The sequence below is a fragment of the Colobus angolensis genome, unplaced genomic scaffold (genome assembly GCF_000951035.1).
Source record: "Colobus angolensis palliatus isolate OR3802 unplaced genomic scaffold, Cang.pa_1.0 Scaffold220, whole genome shotgun sequence".
In the NCBI taxonomy this organism is placed as follows: domain Eukaryota; kingdom Metazoa; phylum Chordata; class Mammalia; order Primates; family Cercopithecidae; genus Colobus; species Colobus angolensis.
In genome coordinates, this window is record NW_012115378.1 from 2,213,843 (window position 1) to 2,236,798 (window position 22,956).

At 37.4% G+C, this 22,956-nt stretch overlaps 1 protein-coding gene across 2 annotated transcripts in view; it reads right to left on the minus strand.

Moving 5' to 3' along the window:
• Positions 1-13,917, minus strand: part of GALNT1 (polypeptide N-acetylgalactosaminyltransferase 1) — a 58,143-nt gene extending 44,226 nt beyond the window's left edge. The window contains exons 1-2 of one of the 2 annotated variants that reach the window (XM_011943675.1): positions 13,679-13,917; positions 4,684-4,858 (exon numbers count right to left, since the gene is read on the minus strand). In XM_011943675.1, the coding sequence (XP_011799065.1) occupies positions 4,684-4,858; positions 13,679-13,817 (314 nt within the window). In that variant the 5' untranslated portion in view covers positions 13,818-13,917. The remainder of the gene's footprint in view (positions 1-4,683; positions 4,859-13,678) is intronic. The other variant, XM_011943676.1, reaches the window with a different exon arrangement.
• Between the last annotated feature and the right edge of the window lie 9,039 nt (positions 13,918-22,956).

Below are 22,956 nucleotides of genomic sequence, written 5' to 3' on the forward strand. Positions count from 1 at the left end.
GGCATTTTTTGATTTTATTATTTTATTGATTTTTTTCCCAAAGAACTTTCAGCTTTGTTGAGCCTCTATACTTGATGTTTGTATTCTACTTTATAATTTCTCATCTTTGTGATATATTATCTTCTAAGGTCTGGATCTGTAATGACACCACCTTTCACTCCTTATATGGATTTGTGACTCTCCTTATTTTCTTGATTAGTCCATTTTAACATTTTTTTCCCATGAACTTTTGACTTTGCTGTTCCTCTACTGTACGTTTTTATTTTCTAAGTTTCCAAGCTTTAAGTTTCCACTCTTCCTTCTACTTATTCTCTTTAATTTGTTCCTTTTCTAATTTCTTAAGATGGTTAGTTTAGTAATTTTCCATCTTCTTTTTAAAAAAGTCATATGCATTTAAAGGTACATATTATCACCTAAGCATGGAATTAGCTTCATTCCACAAGTTTTGATATGCAGCATTCACACTATCAACTTTGATAACGTATTTTCTTCCTCAATGCACTTAATTCCTAGCTAACAGGAGCTACAAAAGGAGAAAATAGACAAATGAAACATGTAATGAACCTGTCCAATAACAATGCATATTATGGGCCAGATCTCACACCTTTAATACCACAAGCACACAATTTACTTGACTTTAAGGATATTGGTACAATATGCCTTTAGGTCTAACTACCAATTCGCAGGACAGGGAACTAAAGAACATGTTCAATGACACCACAGTGATACAGTCAGCAAAATGTAGGCTGAGAAAAGATGTGAGGTATTCTACCTGGATTCTTCAAATAATAAACTGTAAGGACAAAAGATAGGGAAGGAACCTGCAGACTTTATAAAAGAGACTTAAGAGAATATCCACCAGCTGCAATTTTGATCCTGATACCTACACTATAAAAAAAGAAATATGTATGTCATAACTAGGGAAGTTTGAATATTAACTGAGTATTTTATGATATGAAGGGATCATTGTTTATGTTATTTTAGGGGTGAAAATGGTATCATGATTTTTACTTTTCCTTTTCTATTAGTCCTTATCTTTCAGAGCTACATACTGAAATATTTAGAAATGTTTTGTCTTTGCTTGGGGTTGGAGAATATGCTTCTAATCTTACCTGGTTGTTCACAAAAAGCCATAAACCACACAGATGTCGACATAGGGCTGCTGCTGTGTCAGGGGCTTATCCCAGAGCATATGATCACAGCAAGAGTAAAGACCAATGTGGAAGCCACAGCATATTTGATAACATCATATTGAAGGAGATACTTCATTTTACTTGCCCCATGTTCTATTGCTCAAACAGACCAATCTTAGTGTAACATGGAGACTACAAAGAGGTGTGAATACCAGGAGGCAAAGATTGTTGGGGGACATCTCAGAGGGTATAAGAATTCATAAGACAAAACTGTTAGGAATTGCTGAGGCTGAGTGGTGAATACATGAGGGTTCATTACATTATTATCTCTATTTTTGTATACATTTGAAATTTTCCATAATAAAAAGTCTTCTAAAACTTTTTTTTTTAAAAAAGGGTATCAGTCCAGAGATGGAGTGAAGATATAAAAAGGCTACTCAGTGGTAGTAGTGACTCTGCGCTACCTCCTAGGCAGCCCAGTCCCACAGAGACCCAGCAGTTGGCCAGAAGGACTATGTACTGGCAGCCTTCACAAAAGTGGACTTTGTCGGGTCTAAGGAGTCTTGATCATCAAGTGTGAAACTTGGTGCATAAGCATTTGTATCACACCATTTCAACATTGTTCCTAATATCATAAAGCTGTTCAATGTCCAAAACCTGGTGACTTACAATGCACTTAAAAGGTACTCATTAATACAAGTATCTTCAAAGACCACATAAAGATAAAAAGACATAAATGTTTAATAAAATGTGTTGAGAGTGGTGATATACTTAGGGGAGTTATTAAAATGACAAAAACAATTCTACCAGAAGCAGTAATAGTTGAGGCTCTTGAACGAAGTGCAAGGTTGTTTATAATACAGGCATCATTTAAACTGTAGACTTTGGAGAGTCTACAGTTTCCTTCAACAATGTTTAAATTTTCAGGAAAGCAAACAGTTTGTGAAAAATCTTTACAAATTAAGTTTCTTCTGACGGATCTCCACTTAATCATCTTGCTGGATAAAGAGATACTCTTCATCTCCTTTGTTTAATTTTTACATGCACAGTATTCAACAGTTACCTTATCATGACTTATTCACGGCTAAGCCATGTAGTAGTAAACTATGATTACTTTTGTTTTCTCTGAACAAGTTTTTTAAAGTTTTCCCTGAAGGTAATGCCCATTTAATTTTTTTTCTTACTATGGTTTTCTACGTATTTCAATCCCAAACTTCCCATCAGTTGTCTAAATCTACTCTAGACATTCAGCCATATCAGGTGTAACTTCAATGGCATCTTCTTGAAGTCTCTTCTGCAATTTTCTCACTGGCTCCGTCTGGGCTGGTCGCTTCTGCCTGTGCAACTCTCACTCAGGCTCTCCCTTCATCATCTTCTGGTCATTCTCACCATTTCTCACACAAGCTGAATCTCCTGTTTTTTACATTCTATGTCTTTCTTGTCCTTGGTTTATTTAAAACTAAAGTTTTAAATGGTAGTGTACTATCTCTAGTAACTTCCTGAGAATGGATGCTTGGCAGTTCAATGTCCTGAGATCTTGCATGTCCAAAAATATCCTTATTTAACTGGTGCACTTTATTGCAAGTTTGGCTGAATATAACATTTTAGATTGGAAATTATTTTCCTCTAGAATTTTGCTCCTTTGTTTCTAGAGTTGCTGCTGAGAAGTTTGAAGGCATCCTGATTAATAACCCTTCAATCGTGACCTGCTTTCGCCTCTTAAGAAACCTGTAAAAGGTCTTTTTTTTTCCCCCCTCGGGAGTTGAAATCCTCAGTGTTCTGAAAGTCACAATGTCTTGGAGTGCAGTCTATCTTCATCTATTGTTACAAAAACTTGGTGGGCTCTTCCAATTTGAAAATTTGTGCAATTCAGTTATGGGAAATTTTGTGGATAAATTTTCTCTTCCCTATTTTTAAAATTCTTTTTGGGACTCCTATTATTAAAATATTGGATTTCCTGATTGTCATTTCAATGTCCATATAATTTTACTGTTGTCCATCTCTTTGTTGCATTTTTATTTTCATTTTTTTATTTTCAAAAGCAAAGCTCTTTCTGGTTCTCTCAGTGTATCTTTTGAATAGTATCCTATTCTTATTTTATGGTTGTAATATATTCTCTATTTTGTTGAGGTTATTAGTTATTTCTCTTAATGTGTTCTACCTTAATAGTTTTTCTTCCCTCAAAGTTGCTTTTTTCTGTTTGTTGAGGGCTTCCTGAGATGTCTAGTATTCCTTGCTTATCTACTTGTTACTAAGAATGCAAGACCAAGAGGCTGAATATGAGGCCTAAACACATGAGTAGGACTCACTGACTGTGTGTTTCCATAAGGGTGATCAGGCTGTGCCATTAAGTTGGAAACTTTCCCAAGTCAATCAGCACTAAAATGCAATTTCTTGGAAATTCAGAACATACTTTTCATTCACATACTCTCAGGACCACACTAGGTACTTACCCTTCTCTCTAGGGCTATCCAATTCTGATGAGAAAGATCTTCCAGTCTTTTCTCTGGAGGAGGCAAGCTTGGCTGCCAGCATCAATGGGAGCAAGGAGTGTAGGGGGACTCAGCACAGAATGTATATGTTCACTTACTTTACCTATTTTCTGTAGTTTGCTTGCTTTTAACTGGGCCTATTGTCCTCTAGTACCTTGTATTACCTTCTTCTTATGGCGCAAGTAGACATCTAATTTGCATATTGCTGATAGGAGTGTAAATTGGTATAAACATTTTGGGGAAATGTTTGGTAACATATGCTAATGCTATATAAATGCATAATCTATTCCTTTCTCTAGTATATAGCAAACAGTAACGGGCACTTAAGTCCTCCAAAAGACATGAACAAGAATGTCACAACAGTTTTATTTATAGTGGTCAAAAAGTAGAAATAATCCAAAGGTCTATCAATGTATAAATAAACGATGCCATATTCATATTACAAATCACTATACTACAGTAGAAAAGAATAAACTTCTGATGTATGCAACAATATGAATCTTAAAGGCACAAAAAATGGTGTGGATCCATTATAAAAAGTTCAAAAAGAGACAAAACTAATCTATGTTTAGAGAGGTCAATATAATGGCTGCCTCTGGGGATGGAAGTACTGACTACAAAAAACACAAGGAGACTTTCAAGGGTGATGGGATCATTCTATGTCTTGATTTGGCTGGTGGTTACATAGGTGCATACATAGCAAAAATTCAGCGAACTGTACACTTATGACTGTGTATTTCACTGTTTCAAGTTACATACAACTTAAATCTTTTGCAAAAAGTTGAGTATGTGAGTATTTTGGTAATAATAAAGTTTAAAATCCCCTACTAATCCATTAAGATAAATAATTATCTTCCAATGCCTGAAATACATAGTGCTAATAATCAGTAGAAGCTTGAGATATTTCTATCAGCATTTAATTATTTTCTAAGTGGGGTAAGTAGTAACACAGTGATATAACATTTGCCTTAAGAACAATCAGCACTCAAGTGCAATTTACTGAAAATTCAGAACATACTTTTCATTCACATACTATCAGGACCACAATAGGTACTTACCCTTCTAACCTAACATCTGGTAAAGATCTGTTGAGTGCAATCATCTCACTTGCCATTAAATTGAACTGATTGATTTTAAACATCTCTTTCATCTTTTCTTGATCCTCTTTAGGAATGACGACTGGTTTCCCCATTTCTCCAGGACCTTCATGAGGCTTTTGTACTGGCTCTAGAACTAAGAATAGGAAAAAACTTAACAAACATTAATTTCATAGCAATTGATTGATTCATGATTCTATTTAATAACATTTGTGTTTGAACTGTGCCCTCAAAAACCAGACCCCTTTCTGGGCCCACCCTCTCCCAGGGTGTCAACCCTTCCAAGGGGCTGTCTTGTCTTCCACCTCCACACCAGTGTCCTGATTCAAGACTTCCTCACCTTGCCTCACTCACCTGAGTCACTGCATGGTGTTGGCTCCCATCTCAAAAACTACTCCCACAATGACCTCCCTAAAGTGCAGCCTTCATTGTTATTCCTATGGCCTCCTAGAGTCCAACCTCTGTAATGTGGAATTGAACCTAATTTTCCAAACCTATCACCTGCTAGGCCTTCTTCTCCCACCCCACAGTACTTCATCTTCTGGTCAAACAGCCACCCACTACCTTCCTTCCAACGTGCCTCACATTCTCCTGCTTCCATGCCTTTGCTCACATCCCCTTCCCGCTTCCATCGCTGCAACACCAAATTCCTATGTGCCTTCTCATGCCCAACTAAAATGGCTTCTCTTGCCTGTAGCTTTTCTGAATCTCTCTATAGTGGTTATTTACTACTTTTGACTATCACGTTATTTCATCCAGGGTTCTTATGTCTCTAACCAATTACTATCTCTCATTATAATGATTGTCAAATCTGTCTCATGTACCCCTCCCATTAGAACAAGTATTCTCATCAAAAGTAATGTTATCTCTTGATATAGACATAAAAAGAGCAATGTGCCTGATGAGCACTTCCCAAGCTTTGTTCCTTATTATATGCTTTTGAGATGTTAATAAATATCCAAGAAAAACAGGTTCTGGGATACATTAAATTTGGAAGGTGCTATGTTAAACTTCTCATCTAAAAGGGATGGCTAAAGAATGGGGTGGGGCCAAAAACGGGATGAAAATACATTTTATGCATTACTTATTTTAAAATCTAAAGTTTTATTCTCTTGTAGAATGTTTTTTAGGCATCCTCAAAACATTTCTAAACAAAAATAGTGGCATCAAGGCGCAGAAAAGCCATCTCTCTTCAGTCAGGCTTCATCTGTGCAAGAACAGGACTAGCTGGTACAGTTGACTTTAGGGTGATTGTTTCGGCCAGTGGTACAAAGCCACCAACCAATACCAGAGCTGCAGGATGTGAAACTATTCATTGTGTCCTCAACCACGTCCAGAATTTAAAAACAGATTTCAGAGAATGATGATGAAAAAAGTGTGCATTAGTTTTCCCCTGTTCTCAGGATAAACTGTGTTTTAAGTCACTTTAAAAATTATAGGAAACTCAAGTAAAAACAAGTTTTTAAAAACAAGTCCTGCCTAATATTTGCCCAGTAAGTAAGCTCCTTAAATATAATGGTTGGTAGAATTTTAAAAAATTCTCAATGACAAAAATCATCAACAAGTGTAGTAAAAACTATAATACAAGTACAGAAGTGTAATGCTCCATATAAAATAAGCCTTTAAAGCTTTAAAAATCATAAATTGTAAAACTCGTATAGTCATTTCTACTTGCCAGTCTCCTCTGAAAGTAAAGAACAACCAACAGATTTTGGGACTGGTATATCAGGAGTCAAAAGGAACCAGCAGAGGTCTGAAGGTGACAAAGATCTTTTGTGGATGGCACAGAAAACATAAAGAGTAGGTGGGAGACATCTAGTGGCCCTGATTATAAATATCCTTCTGTTACCCATGCCCTATTTTAGCATAAAATAATGCTTTACAGAAAAATGAAAACAGACACGTTTTCACGCTGCTCAATTTTTAAATGAAGAGTATTAACGTATACATATACCATCTGTGTTTTTGCTAGGGGGAAAAAGATCCTCAACCTGATCAAGCCTCTAGACCTAATTCACAGGAAATATGCGAGGCAAAGGCACATGGCATGCACCATTAAAGGGATGCAAATCCAGACTGCAGGAAACTGGAAATGAGAAATACCTCAATTTCTTCTTCAACAACAAAACAGGTCAGAGGGAGACAAAGAGAAAGAGGTATCCATGCCACAAAACTAGCCATGAGTTGACAACTCTTGAGGCCAGATGATGGATCTATGAGAGTTTAAATTTTGTTTGTTTGTTTGTTTTTTGAGACAGAGTCTCACTCTGTCACCCAGACTAGAGTGCAGTGGTACAATCCTGGCTCACCGCAACCTTTGCCTCTCAGATTCAAGTGATTCTCCTGTCTCAGCCTCTCCAGTAGGTGGGATTACATACGTGCGCCACCATATCTGGCTAATTTTTGTATTTTCAGTAGAAACGGGGTTTCACCATGTTGGTCAGGCTGGTCTTGAACTCCTGACCTCAGGTGATCCACCCACCTCGGCCTCCCAAAGTGCTGAGATTACAGGTGTGAGCCACCGCGCCCAGCCATAATCTTCTATTCTCTCTACTTCTGTTTCTGTTTGAGAATTTTCAAGGTGGAGGAGGGGCATTAAGGATGACTGGAGAAATTATTACTATAAACACTACAAAACATAAACTTAATTGCTTATTACATATGTAACTATATAACTAGAAACTTAAAGTTGGTCTTGAGATCTTAAAGGATCAGGCAAAAATGTACAGCATATACAATCCTGCTGATGAAATATTTTGCACATTTCATTACCTGATAATTATTAATAATCTGAAAATTTAACACAGTACCTGTATTATGTACTCTAACCTACTGTTACATATGAAATTTCAGAGCCACATTTAAAATTACAATTAATCAAAAGTTATATGTCTACTGCATGACTTAGAGAATCCACAATACTCTAATTATTACTAAGAAATTACAATATCCTACAGAATTAAATTTGTCATTAAACGAATTTTCTTGGCAAATGAGTTTGGATGAAATGCATGTGGTTAGTGAATATATGCTATTATTAATGCATTTACAGTATTAGAAAGCAACTAAAAAGATGGTAAGCATTAAGTTTCCATGTACTCTACTGCCAGTCTTCTATGTATATTAAAAGTTAGTTCTGTCAAAATTTTATTAGAAAGAAACTGAAATGAGTTTGGATGTCATTTCATGAACTAAATAAAATATCTTTGCATAAAATTCTACATGCAGCTCATTTCTAAGAATCAAATCACTTTGACAAGGGAGGGACAAAGGTATCATTCCAAAGTATTATGTGAGAACAAACATATTTTATTATATACTTCAGTTAAGTTTTATTTACATGACACTGTAGATAAGTATCATGATTTAGAAAAGGTATTTACCAAGAAAACCAGAGGTTCACTCTGAAAGTCTCCAAATAAGATTAATATACATAAACCACTGGCATGCCTTTGAATACACTTTAAGGTATTTTTCAAATTTCTTATGTGTGTTTCTCTCATGAAAGTAAAGAGGTATACAGTTATATGACTTCTTTTTGGGGGGTAAATATACTAATAAAAGGCTAAAATCACTTTTCCCAAACTATTTTCTGATCTTACTATACAATTAACATCTTTACTGTCTTTATGCACTATATTTCACTATTTCAAAATGTTTCCTCCTACATTTTAACATCTCTGAAATTGGAATGTGGCTCACAATGGTAACTGGAATGTTATCACTTTTACAGTGGTATACAGAATATTCTATAAACAAAGGTATGTAAGATGCAATAAAATGCAGCACACTATCTGATTTTTTAAACATCAAAATATCATCTACAACTTTCACTGGTAACTTTCTGCTACTTCAACATCCTTGTCAATTTCCAATTTCATGTTCAATTTACCTGTGCTGCATATATGAAAATCAACACTTAAAAATTTGTTATAAAATTATTATAGCCTTTACTAGTAATATTTTAAAGTTTTTAACCATTGGAAGTTTTTTCTATAAACCATGTTCTCCAAGGCTTCCTAATGTTCAACAGTTGAAATAATTCCAGTATAAGTACATGAAAAGTTAAATAATTAATATTTTAATGATCTGAAAATGCAGTACTGACAGGAAGAATCAATCACTACTTGAAACTGCATCTTTAAAAATACTGAACACTCTATATAACACCCAAATCCATAAAGTGGATAAATGAGCTAATTCTGGTAAGCAGAAGAGTAGTAAAAATATTCCCAGGCCATAACCCCCACCACCCATATTCTTTCAAGGGAGCCCAATCTAACTCTAGCAGCAGCAGAACTCTGCTATTTTCAGATAGCCTTAGGTATAAAATACAAGTATAGACCTATAAGAGAACTACTCAGAAAAAAACAAACCCCTCTGGAATCACCAAAGTCTGGCCCACTATTCCTTGAAGCAGGCAAGTAACAAGTAAATAGAAGAATCTTAGAAAACTCTTTAAGTACAGCATATCAACAACAACGTTACAGGAAGCCTTCAGCATTATCACAATGACATCAATCCATTCTATTCAAACCTATGAAACTTTTTTTCACACCAGAGAGAGTAGAATTTGCTAAATTTCACTGAAATCAGAGCTGTAGAGTAGAACGTTCAGAAATTAGGTGCTTCCAATATTGAAACAGTCACTCTGGAGTGTTACAATGCTCAGTGCTTTTTGTTGTTGTTTTGTTTTGGTTGTTTCAAAACAAAGATCCAGGAGGCCCTATGTGTTCTATCAAGAGAGACTTTGATGCCAGGCATGGTGGCTCACACCTGTAATCCCAGCACTTTGGGAGGCCGGAGCAGGCAGATCAGCTGAGATCAGGAGTTCAAGACCAGCCTGGCCAACATGGTGAAACCCCGACTCTACTAAAAATACAAAAATTAGCTGGGCGTGGTGGCAGTTGCCTGTAATCCCAGCAACTCGGGAGACTGGGGCAGGAGAATCGCTTGAACCCGGGAGGCAGAGGTTGCAGTGAGCCGAGATTGCGCCATCGCACTCCAGCCTGGGTGACAGAGTAAGACTCCGTCTTAATTAAAAAAAAAAAAAGAGGGAAACTCTGAGGTCATGCACATGTTAATTCCACTAGAAAGTTGGCATCCTTGGTGCCATTACCCATCCCCTCTCCCTGATCCTCTGTAGTAAACACCTCTTCAAATTCACCACAGCAGTTTTTCACTAGCAGAACCTTAATAACTTCTGGGCTCTGAAAAGACTTAGGACCTCTCAGCACCTGTTGCACTGAAACTTCACATCAAAGCAGATTTTTCAAACTGTTGCTTATTAGCATCAACTGTGCTCTTCCCCTAATCATTTCTCCCCTTAAGACTACCATGGACCTCAAAGATTATCTCCCCTTAGCTATGTACTTCCCCTCCGGCTGCTCAGCCCTTCTCTCACACTGGGACGTCCTTCTCAGTCTGTCCCCTGAACACCCTGACACCCCCAGGCTGTTGTAAAGCCTCTCCACTGTCTGGTCTCCACAACACACAGGCTCCATCTTCAGACCTAACTGAAGTCTAGCTCTCCTCCAGAGTCCATTAACCTCACAACTGTTTCTGGGAGAAAGATTCATTCTCCTTTCCTCCAGAGGCAATGATGCCATCTCATACCTCTACACTGCTACTTTCAGATTATTGTTCCTTTAGCTTGTACCTCTGTACAAAACCCAGTCTTTTTCTTTGAAACTTATGCCACTCGTGGTTGTCAAAATTATAATAATCTGTGAATGCTCTTTGAGGAGAATCCTTTTCACGATTCTGATACCACACTGTCTCATCTGCTGAGAATTTGTTCTTTCAAGTATCCCTCTTTTCCCCTGTAGTTTAAACCTCTTCCTGAACATATACAAATAATAAATACATAGAAAACCAACTTCGGCTCCATTTCTCTCTTGTAACTACTGTATACTACACGCTTCCCTTCATGCTGAAGCTTCCTAAAGAACAGCCACATCCCTACTGTTTCTCCGGTATATTGAATCCAGAATCCACTGACTTCCACAGTTACCATCCCTGAAATGACACTTGCTAGGGTCACGAGAAGCCCTATACCAAACCTATCAGAAACACTTTATCTCAGGTAAAATCTCTGAGCAAACACCACCCTTGACTGGGCTTCTATGACCTACTCCTTGGGGCTTTTCATTCTACTCTGACTTCTTGGGAAGCCTTCTCTTCCTTCAGTGACCCTCCAGGAGGGGCTCTCCAACAGGGAGTCTGTGTCTTCCAACTCTACACATACCATGCACAGCCTCATGTATAGACAAGGCTTTAATTCCCATCTGTTTTCTCCATCTCGACCATCCTCTACTGCAGAACAACTCTACCAGTTTCTCGAAGTTAAATATTCCAAACTGAGGTTGGGTGCAGTTGTTCATACCTGTAATCCCAGCCCTTTGGGAGGCCGAGGCAGGTGGATCACCTGAGGTCAGGAGTTCGAGAACAGCCTGGCCAACATGGTAAAACCCCGTCTCTGCTAAAAATACAAAAATTAGCTGGGTGTGGTGGTGTGCGCCTATAACCCAAGCTACTCAAGAGGCTGAGGCAGGAGAATTGCTTGAATCCGGGAGGCAGATGTTGCAGTGGGCCAAGATCGTGCCACTGCACTCCAGCCTTGGTGACAGAGCGACACTCCATCTCATTCATAAATAAATAAATAAGAAAAATGAAAAAAAAAATTCCAAATTCAACTTCATGCATCCACCTTTTTATCAAAGCTGCTCCTCTTCTGAGGAACATCAATTCTTCCAACCATGGAGACATGAAAGCCACCTTAGACTTTTCTCTTTCTCTTATTCTCTATATTCAATGGCTCCCCAGGTTATGTAAATTCCACTACTTAAATACTTTTCATATATATTCATTTCCTCTCTGTCTCCAATGTCATTTTAGTGTCTGTTTCAAGCTCTTTTCCAAATTCTCACAACAGTCTCAGACTGGTATCTGCTACCTGCCTTGTTCTCTTCCAGTCCACCAGTCACATGACCAACAAAGCATTCTTCCAGAAGTCCAGGTCCAATCAGGCCTTACTCCCTTGTCTAAAATGCTTCAGCACCATGCCGCTGTCTACAGATGAAGTCCAAAATCCCTACAATGCCATAAAAGGCCTTGTGTGACATGGCCTCTGCCACCTCCCAAGCTTCATCCTGTGCTCTTGTTCTCCTATCAACTCTGTTCTCACTTGCTAATCTTGCACATCCTTCTTTCCTTTGCTTGGAAGGTCTTTCCCTCTCCCAACAGACCTAACAAACACCTGCTCAAGCTAATACTCAGCTGGAACATACTTCCTTACTGCAGTTTCTCAGCCACCCCAAGGCATTCCTTCCTTTCTACTCTTGTGCATATCCCTAAAGTGATATTTATTATACTGGTATTTACTACTGTTATTTCTCTTCCATTAGACTGTGAGTTCCCTGAAGGGAGGAATTTTGTCTTATTTTTTGGTTCAACTGTTTATCAACAAAACCTAGTACCTTGCCCAGCACATATAAAAGTCAAAAAACCATTCAAGTGAATCTTCACATGCTACAAAGCCTATTCTTTCTCACTGTCAAGTCTTTACATTTAAGATAGAACACCAGGAGCTTATTGTAAATGGCAATGAATTAAGGTAGGGTGAAGGGAAATTTATTCCATTCTGTTTGGGAAAAGAATACTCAAGTTTCTGACTGATGAATGGTAATACCTGTTCTTTGATTTAAACATAGACGGCATGAGTACAGCTCTAGCAACAGTTAAGGAGGCAACATTTTGTCACCCAACAAAGATACTAAACAGCAGAGCTATAAAGTAAATATACAAACTAACAGGCTGACTTTGGATGAAAAATGTATTAAAACCTTTCAAAAAAGTGAAAATTTAAGTTAGGAATTAGCCTAGGCATTACTGGAATTCAGTGCTAGCAACTGAGCCTAATTTTAGGCAGATTTCCCAGGAAAATATAAATAGAACCAGTTATGTAAGCCCACATATAGCAATTACAGTTAAGTTGGTACAGTTAACAATACAAATTAATATTTTTTTCTATTGTAAATTTTGGGGGATCAAAGGCCCTTATTATAAAAGTGCAAAAAATTTAAATGTGGCTATATGCTTAAAGAAAACATGTTGAAAGAGTAATTATTTGTATATAATTTCTAAAAATAGTAGAACTGCTGTACAGCCATGTATTCTATAACTAATCACAGAGTTCAGAGCCCAGAACAACTGGATTACTGACTCTTGCTATGCAGTCATTTTCATTATGGTTAAAAATGAAAAAAAAAAATTTTTTTTAAAAGGGCAACATTTGTTTGTTGAATAAAAGGAGTTTAAAACTGAATTTTCCAAAGTCCTCTGACAAAAATATTAGTACTACCTATTCCCTCCCTCCTTTATATTTGTATATTTTCTTTCCTTTCCATACTAGATATTGCAATGATCTCACTCCAGCCTCTACTCTATCACCCAATCTTTTTAAAAGTTCTCCCTAGAAGTGCTAACTGGAGCTATGTACCACATTAACAACAACAACAAAAACCTCTTCAGATCACATCTATAAAAACTTCTTCCCCTTAGGACTGAGATGGGAGGGCTGGAGTAATCTCTTTTGATACCTTATAATGCAATTTTAATGCTCCACTCAGCATTAGACTAATCTTCTGTACAACTTTGATACTCCCAACTATGAGATACCCACATTATTAAGTAACATAAAGTAACTTGTAAGAAATTAACTACACTGAATATTGAACACAAAAGTCGAATTTAGCAATTCTATACACGATACTTTAATGCTTTTAACTGTTGGAATGAACCCATTTGAGAACTATCAATATGATCATCGTATCTCCTACAGGAAGTCAGGGACATCTGTTAATCTAAAAAAGTTAAAATTTTATATTACCCAAATTAGTTAGTAAAAACCAGTGATATACTGATCTAAACAGCTGTATTATAAAATGTCACTCACCATCCCCAGCAGGAAGTCCTCTCTCCTTTTTTTCATCACATTTGTTGCATTCACTGAAGTAAAGCAGCAGGAACATATCCAAGAGTACCCAAATCAAGGAGGTGGCTAGGACCACCTTGCAGTATGCAAATTTTCTCATGGCACTTTAAGTCAAATGCAAAATTTAAAAATATATATATAAATATACAAAGATGAAAATTATTCCAATCCAGTTTCATCAGAAATCACATTCATACCCTATAAAGAAAGGAAAAAAGATTAACTTAAAAATTCAGAACCTCAAAAGTGAATTATAAAATTAATTTAATATTATAAACATTAAATACTATAAATTATTAATTTCATTAAGAACAAGAAATTTCACTATGAAGACTATGTTTGAAAATCAGACTTGGAAAAATGCTTATAAAATATATAGAGTATCAGGACTATACAAATAATTCCTACAAATCAATATACAACAATCCAATAGGAAAATAGGTAAAGGATATAAACAGGTACTTTGCAGAATGGAAACCTAACAGCCAACAAACACGTAGAAAAGTGCTCAATTCCCTACAATTAGGAAATGCAAATTAAAACAACAGTGAGCTACTATTTCACACTCACCAAACACCTGGGTCTTAACTACTTTTCTACTCAATTGCTACATTATGTGTTAAGGCAAAAGTTAAGCTATTAGTTACCACAGGGGATTAGGCAACTAGTGATTCCAAGTGCATTTCAACTGTCCGCATTCAGTACCCAGGCTCAAGAATTAACAGAGTTCTCCTTGGAGCCTGCACTACAGTAGCTTCCTGAGCTAACTCTCATTCCTCTTTTACACTGAATCTCAATCTAAAACTGCAACAGTCACCAATCATTCAGGAAACAGATTCGTGGAAAGTATAATGGGAAAGAAAAGTATATGTCACAAGATCTGACATTTAGTCTTGGCTCTGACAATAATTTTATACACTTCCCTGTTTTTAGTTTCCATTTCCCACTCTGCTATCGCCCTTTATTATGCTATACCATGATGAGAAAATGACTAGAGGAACTGTTAACAATTCTGAAAAGTCATTTGGGATAGTTTGAGCATAGGCGTCTTAAGCATTAAGGAATTCATCCTGGAGCATGCTGAAGCAGCCTGAGAGACCTCAGAGAGGCAGAGAATCTCCCGCTCAGCAGCTGACTTTGAGGCTCAAAGCCTGTGTCACTGAAGACCAGGGGAAATATAAATCAAGTGCATTCCTATGAAGTGGAGTGAGGAAACACGAGTTCGCACTGTGTCCATGCTGAAAGCTACAAATGCAGACACCCTGGATGGACCAGAGTGTGGGCAAGGTAGCAGCTTCTTACAAGGACAGCTTTATGCAACAAGTTCCATGGTGGCCATCAGAGATGCACTTACGTGAACAATTCAGGGCAGGCCTGTAGTTTATCCATGAAATGTATACAGCAGTTCTTGCCTACTTCACAAGGTTGCTAGAGAGCAACCTGAGAAAACACGAAGTGATACTTATAAATGTAAAGTCACTATTTATGCTCATCTCTCTAGGGACTGTGATCACTTGCCATATTCCTCCTTTCACCAAACCAATACTCCCTGACTGCAAGATGAAAACAAGGATGCTACTGTCATGTTCTTACCTGAAAATCATGCTTACTCAATACCTGATACTGGGTCACCTGTAGTGAGCAACTACTGATAACTATGGTAACTGAGGTGAGGGGAGAACCTAAAGCATTAGAGTGCACAATGTCATGGAACAACAGTTCTCACCAGATAAACTATATACATACATTTATATTTTGTGTTATTTCATATGAAAAGCTGCCTCTTTTGATCACTGGCAAAGCAGCCTGATTGCTGGTGCAATATCTGAATTTCAAATGTGGTTTTACGGTCTCTAAAATCCTATTTTTAAAAAATGCCTGCAGAATAGTTAAATGTAAATATAACTTTTCATCTACTTCTACTTAAGTTTTGCAAGGGTGTGCAATTAGCTTTTAAGATTGAAGGTGAAGTGCAGTGAAGGGGAAGTGTTTGGGAGAAGAGGGGTGTCTGGCACATTCTACATGGGGCATGAGGAGAAAGGAAGATAAAGGAGAGGCAAAAAAATGATTCCCAGATTTAAGGCCAAGATAACTAGCTAGATGGATGATGGCAATACAATAATGAAAGGAAATACGGACTAAATCATGAGTTGAGTTAGTTCACACTGAATGTGAGGGGCCTCAAGTCGAGGTGTCAACAGGCAGTCAGGGGAGTAACTGAGTCTGATGTGAAAAGGCAGGTTTGTTAAACATACATACACAAGCAGCAGCTGGGGTTGGCAGAGGGGATGAGGTGGCCAACGAAGAAGGCAGAGAAAAAAAAGGGGCTGAAACTCCAGGAAACTCATCACTTTCCACATATTGCAGAAGACAGACCCCTCTGAGAGAGGCATGAGAAGGAAGGAAGGAGTATGGATAAGCCATGTTAGACCCTCTATGAGGCTGAGATAACAAAGAAAGAATGTCCACAGGGTTTGGCTCTCAGGACGAAGCCACTGGTAATTTGGGGTTTCTATTACTGTTCCCCGCAAGGGAATGAAGTCATAGAAGGCTTGCTCATCTCTATAAGCTTCAGAGAAAACTCTTAGAAAACATCTTCTAAATGAAGAAGGAAAGAAAAAGACAAAACAGCACAAGAGATGTTTCTTTGAGATTCATTTAAAACAGCATAATTGTATCAGGAAGAAATCTGGTGAAGAGCAAATAACATGTAAGGAACTTGAATTTTTTTTACTCTGTTGTTTATGTTCAAGAAAAAAAACAAAGCTACTTATGTCTTTAAAAAATTGAAGATAAAGTTCCAAGTATGTTGCCAAATATATAAGATGTAAAAGAATGAAAAAACATTTATTTAAATATGGCAGATAATTGTTCTTTCTAAAGAGTTGTTTAAAAGATTGTTAATTTGCATGATGCATTGCAGGTAAGATTCTAGTTTTCATATACAATTAAATAATTATTATTTCAATTTGTTTAATGAAAGCTAGTACAATGTATTTAGGGAAAGAATTGCTACCTTTATTGCCACCATTATTGTAAAGTTATTCCTTATTCTCCACTTACTAAGCAACTTTTGTGTGTCCTTCAATGTCCTTGAAATGAAGGATACAAAGAAAATCAAGTCCTTGTTCCAAAAGGCACACAAAGCTCAGTCGCAGAACAAATCAGCAGGTGGGGAGAAGAGTCAGAGCTGAAGAGAACTGTCTAACAACAAATTTCCGCCCTTTAAGAGATTATAGGACATGAAATCCCAAAGTAATATACTAAAAATGTCTTCAGACTTCATTATTTGCTCCAAGAAATTCAAGGCCAATTTTATATTTTTGGTACAGTATTTTTCATCACTAGAAAAAATTAATATATTACAAAATCAGACTTTTAAAATTACATTTTGAAGTTTTTTTCTTCAAGGTAAAGGGATGGAGGCAGTTTCTTTATAAAAAGTTATGGTACAAAATTATGAATGCATTGTTAAGTCATAAATCATATTTTCAGGTCCATGATAGCCATTAATAACTAATATTAACATGATCTCCTTGTTCAAAAAGATGAGCCATAATCTAGGAGGCCCTGAAAAGGAATTTTACATTTGGCCCAGAGACCTTTAATAAGGTTCAGGAAACAAAAGAAGTTTGAAGAATGAACGTCCCACATTTTTCAGAGACTGCTGGTGTTGCCTTCACCTGAGCAATTTCCCACTCTTCCAAGAGGAGAAGACTGACAACATCATTTGGGAATCTTTGGCACAGCCAAAGCACTGTCTGTCACCACAGACGACATTGTTGGTGACAACAGTGCACCAGTGAGTGCTAACCTTAGCACTAAGCCAAGCCCTGCTCTCTACAAAAGACCCACACATATACAGTCCATTGTTAATAGTTATTTCAATGGTCCCAGAACAATTAGATATCCATATACAAAAAACCCCACAAATATTGGCCCACATCCTATACCACATATAAATATTAACTCAAATTTTTGAACTAGATCTGGAATAAAACCTTTTGAGACCTTGGCTTAGGTAAAGATTCCCTAGATAGAACAAAAAAGCACAAACCATTAAAAAAAAAAAACTGGACTTCCTAATTAATCTTCAAAAGGCACCATTAAGAAAATATCTGTTTATGCTCAAGATGATACACCTTTATTGATTAAGTTAAAAATTCCAATTTTTCTTTGAAAGAAAATAAAGTCACAAATTTGAGAGAAATATTTATAAATTACATATCTAATAGATGACTTGTATCCAGAATATGTAAAAAATTTGTCAGAACACAATAAGAAAAGAAACAATCCAATAAAATGGGCAAAAGGTCTGAATTGTCACTTTACCAAAAAAGCCAAACACTTTTTTCAGATGGCAAATGAGTACACGAAAAGAAGTTCAACATTAAATTATAACCACAATGAAACACCACTATGAACTGATGAAAACAGCTAGAAAAAGAAAGAAAAATAACAAGGGCTGGAAAGGAACTGGAGCAACTGGAACTCTAATACGGTGCCAGTGGGAATGCAAAATGGTACAGGCTCTCTGAAAAACAGCTGAGTTTCTCCCCAGAAGAATCTGTAATCCCATTCCTGTTTACTCAGAAGAAAGGAAAATATATCTACACAAAGCTCTGTACACAAATCTTTATAGCAGCTTACTTATAATCATCAATATCTGGAAACAATCCAAATGTCCATCATCTGATGAATGGATAAACAAATTGCGCTATATTTACACAATGAAACACCACCCAGCAACCAGCAATAAATCAGAACAGTGGCTGCCAAGGGCTGAAAAAGGAATAGGGGATTGCCCATAAATGAATTTGTGGCAATGAAAACATTCCATAGCTTCCTTGGGGTGGTGATCATACAACTGTGTCCACTGTGCAAACTTATAAAACTAAACCTAAAAAGAATTTTACTGTAAATAAATTCAATCTCAATCAACTTAAAAATAAATAAACATGGGGGAGAGGAAATCTCAAAGAAATAATGCCAGTTTTACAAAGAGAGAAACTGTTTTATGTTTTCTCAAAAGACGCATACCAAAATTCATTTTGGAAGTAACTTAAAGTTGTTTATTTTGTTCCAACCACAGTAAGTTAAAACCTTCCATTTGAAATGCATTTAACTACTTATTTTTAAAGTTATAAAAGTAGAGTTAATATCAAAGTATAGTGATTAATTTCAGATGCTTCCTGACTTATGATGGGGTTATGTACCAATAAACCCATCATAAGTTGAAAACATTTTAAGTCGAAAGTCGAAAATGCCTTTAATACAACTAACCAACAGAACATTATAGCTTAGCCTAGCCTACCTTAAATGTGCTTACAACACTTGCATTAGCCTATAGTTGTGCAAAATCATCTAACACAAAGCTTATTTTACAATAAAGTATTGAATATCTTATGCAATTTACTGAATACCATACATTACATATAAATTCTGATGGTTTTACCCTCTTGTAAAGACAAAAAATCTTAAGTCAGGGTCCATTTGCATATCAGTAAACTTCTGATCCAATTCTTTTCTTCTTCTTTCTTTTCTTTCTTCTCTTCTTTTCTTTCCTCCCTCCCTCCCTCCCTTCCTTTTTTCCTTCTTCTTCTTCTTTTTTTTTTTTTTTAGTAAGAGACAGGTTCTCACTTTGTTACCCAGACTGCTCTGGAATTCCTAGTCTCAAGTGATCCACCCGCCTCAGCCTCCCAAAGTGCTGGGATTATAGGCATGCACCACCATGCCCAACCCTGATCCTGTTCTTAATATCATAGGCCAAATTTTCCCAAAGATTAATCAGTATTTTCTAGGGCCAAATGATTTTCTCCTACCCCTCATATTTCTAACCAAAGCTCTGCAGAAATCTTGAGAGAATCTCAGCTCGATAGTAACTTTCTAAGAAAACAAAGCTTCATTCTCTTGGATCCACGCTTTACTCCTCTCTCCTGAGAACACAGCATTCTCCCAGTCACCCAGAGCCAGGATCACTAGTTTTACATCATACTAACCAGACAGAGGTATTACATATGAGACCCTTCAACAAATCTATTCATTTAATTAACAGCTAAAGTTTCTGCCAAGAAAACTAAAAAGACTTAAAAAGACAAGTGTTATCCTCTAACACAATAAAGAGAGTCTAGATTATTTTATTAATTTTATATTTTATTTGCTCTATTTCTCAAACAGAACTAGAATCTAACAATGTATTCATTCACTTATTAACTCATTCAATCACCCAAACAGTAAATGTAGGGAATGTGTCAAATGCAGGGAATACAAGGGTGAACAAAATGCACACACTCCCTGATCTTATTTAGTTCAGAGTTGGCTCCAGGGAAGCAGACATTAATCAATCATATAAATGTGAAATTCTAATTGTGATAACTGCTTTGAAAGAAGGTATACAGCTCTACACACATCTATAATAGATTTGACTTTGTCAAAAAGGCTTCCCTCAGAAACACATGGTTTGAGGGAAAATAAGCATTATAGGCAGTGAATAGTAAAGGCTGTATAGCAGAAAGGAGCCCAACACTGAAAAGCTAGTGAACTGAAGAAAAAGAAAAGGAAACTGTGATGTGAGATGAAGCTGGAGATGATAAAAGTGGGAAGATTCAAGAGATATGACGGGACAAACTCAATCCTGGCTTGTACAACTGGATAGAGAATGGTATCAATCATGGAAATGGGGACCAGTGAAAAAGGACCAATTTTTGGAGGGGAGAAGATGGGAAGCGTGATTTTGGACATGTTGAGTATGAGCTGCCTTTGAACCTTCAATGAGAGATGCTACCATGGCTGCTTGGATACACACTCGGGGGCTCAAAGGAGAGGCCTGAGGTAAAGATTTCCAGACAGAAGCCCTTGACTTATGCTACTCTGTGAGGGTGAACAGACTAAAAGAAACACACAAAAATTTTGTGTCATTTAATTTCCTCCTAGAGTGTGGGCTGGACTACTAGTGACTTGATTCTAACCAACAGAATATGATGGAAGTGAAGACTAAGTCATTAAACACTCTATGGCCTCCCCTAACTCTCTCTCTGATCACACTCTGGGGAAAGCCAGTGCCATGTCAGAAGGATGCTTAAGCATTCCTATGGAGAGGTCCACATAGTAAGAAACTGAAGCCTCCTGCCTACAACCAACATTATGCTGCCAGACATGCAAGTGGGACCCCCTTTAAAGCAGCCCCAGGCAAGCCTTCAGATGACGGCAGCTCCAGCTGACAGCTTGAGTACTACCTCATGAAAGATCCTGAGCCAACATCCCACTAAGCTGCTTGATATAGTTTGGCTCTGTGTCCCCACCCAAATCTCATGTTGAATTGTAATCCCCAGTGTTGGCGAGGGACCTGGAGGGAGGTAACTGGATCATGGGTGCAGATTTTCCCCTTGCTGTTCTCAGGATAATGAGTGAGTTCTTAGGAGATCTGAGGGTTTACAAGTGTGTGGGACTTCCCCCACCTCTTTCTCTCTCCTGCTCCCCCATGGTAAGACATGCTTGCTTCCTCTTCACCTTCTGCCATGATTGTAAGTTTCCTCAGGCCTCCTAGTCATGCTTCCTGGTAAGCCTGTGGAACTGTGAGTCAATTAAACCTCTTTTGTTCATAAATTATCCAGTCTCAGGTAGTTCTTCATAGCAGTGTAAAAATGCACTAACATACTGCTCTTCCATTCCTGATCCAAAGAAAATATGAGATAACTTCATTGCTTAAAGCCATTAAACTTTTAGGTAATTTATTACTCAGCAACAGAAAACTTCAACAGCAAACTAGAACTAGAAAGGGAATTCTTTAATCTACAATAAACATCATATTTAATGATGGAGCTTCAGTTAAAACAAGGCAATGTATCCTCACTTCAGTTTGACACCGTACTGAAGGTCCAAGCAACAGACAAGAAAGTGAAATAAGGCTTAGGGGGAAAAAAGCCAAAATTATCATCTGCAGATGGTATGATTTCTACATAGAAATTATTTAAGAATCAATAGATAAACCATTAGAGCTAATTATTGATTTCATCAAGACAGATGAATACAGATGAACATATAACATCAGTCATGCTCCTATACGGTAGTAATAACTAACTAGAATATATAAATAAACTGGCCGGGCGTGGCGGCTCATGCCTGTAATCCCAGCACTTTGGGAGGCCGAGATAGGGGGATCACGAGATCAGGAGATCGAGACCATCCTGCCTAACACAGTGAAACCCCGTCTCCACTAAAAATACAAAAAATTAGCTGGACATGGTGGCGGGCACCTGTAGTCCTAGCTACTCGGGAGGCTGAGGCAGGAGGATGGCGTGAATCCGGGAGGCAGAGCTTGCAGTGAGTTGAGATTGCGCCACTGCACTCCAGCCTGGGCGATAGAGTGAGACTCCATCTCAAAACAAAACAAAACAAAAAACCACATTCGAAATAGCTATAAAAACCCAATAGGTACAAGAGGTGAAGAAAACTGTGGAGCTTTATTGAAGGATACAAAAGAACAACTAACTAATAAATAGATGAGAAAATGAATACCAAGTTCTTCCCAAAATTAATCTATAAATTCAATATAATTCTGATCAAAACCTAAATGAGGCTCTGGGGAGTAGATTTATTTATTTATTTGTTCATTTACTTATTTATCTATTTTGAGACAGAGTCTTGCTTTGTCACCCAGGCTGGAGTGCGGTGGTGGGATCCTGACTCACTGCAACCTTTGCCTCTTGGGTTCAAGCAATTATCCTGCCTTAGCCTCCCAAGTAGCTGGGTCTACAGGCACGTGCCACAATGCCCAGCTACTTAGAAGTTTCACCATGTTGACCAGGCTGGTCTCGAACGCCTCACCTGAAGTGATATGCCCACCTCGGCCTCCCAAAGTGCTGGGATTACTGGTGTGAGTCAGCGCACCTGGCCTGGACGGGATTTAATTATAAAGCAGAAGTACTTAAAACTATATGGTACCCCAAGACAAATTCATACAAGTGTGAAAACTAAAAAGATGCTACTACAAAGAAAATTGATGCAGGGACAAGTGGCTTTCCATATAACTAAAAAAATAAACTTGGATCCTACCTTATAGCAATAAAAAAGTGAATCTGTGGAAAGATAACTGAAGCCAAAATTGTCAAAACCAAGTAGCAGCTATTCTGGCCTAATCCTACTAGCCAAAGTGAGTACGGCTCCAGTCCCGTAGGCTTCAATTTATATTCCCAGCTTCCTATAAAGTGTTCAGGCCAACACTTCTGCCACAGTTTTTG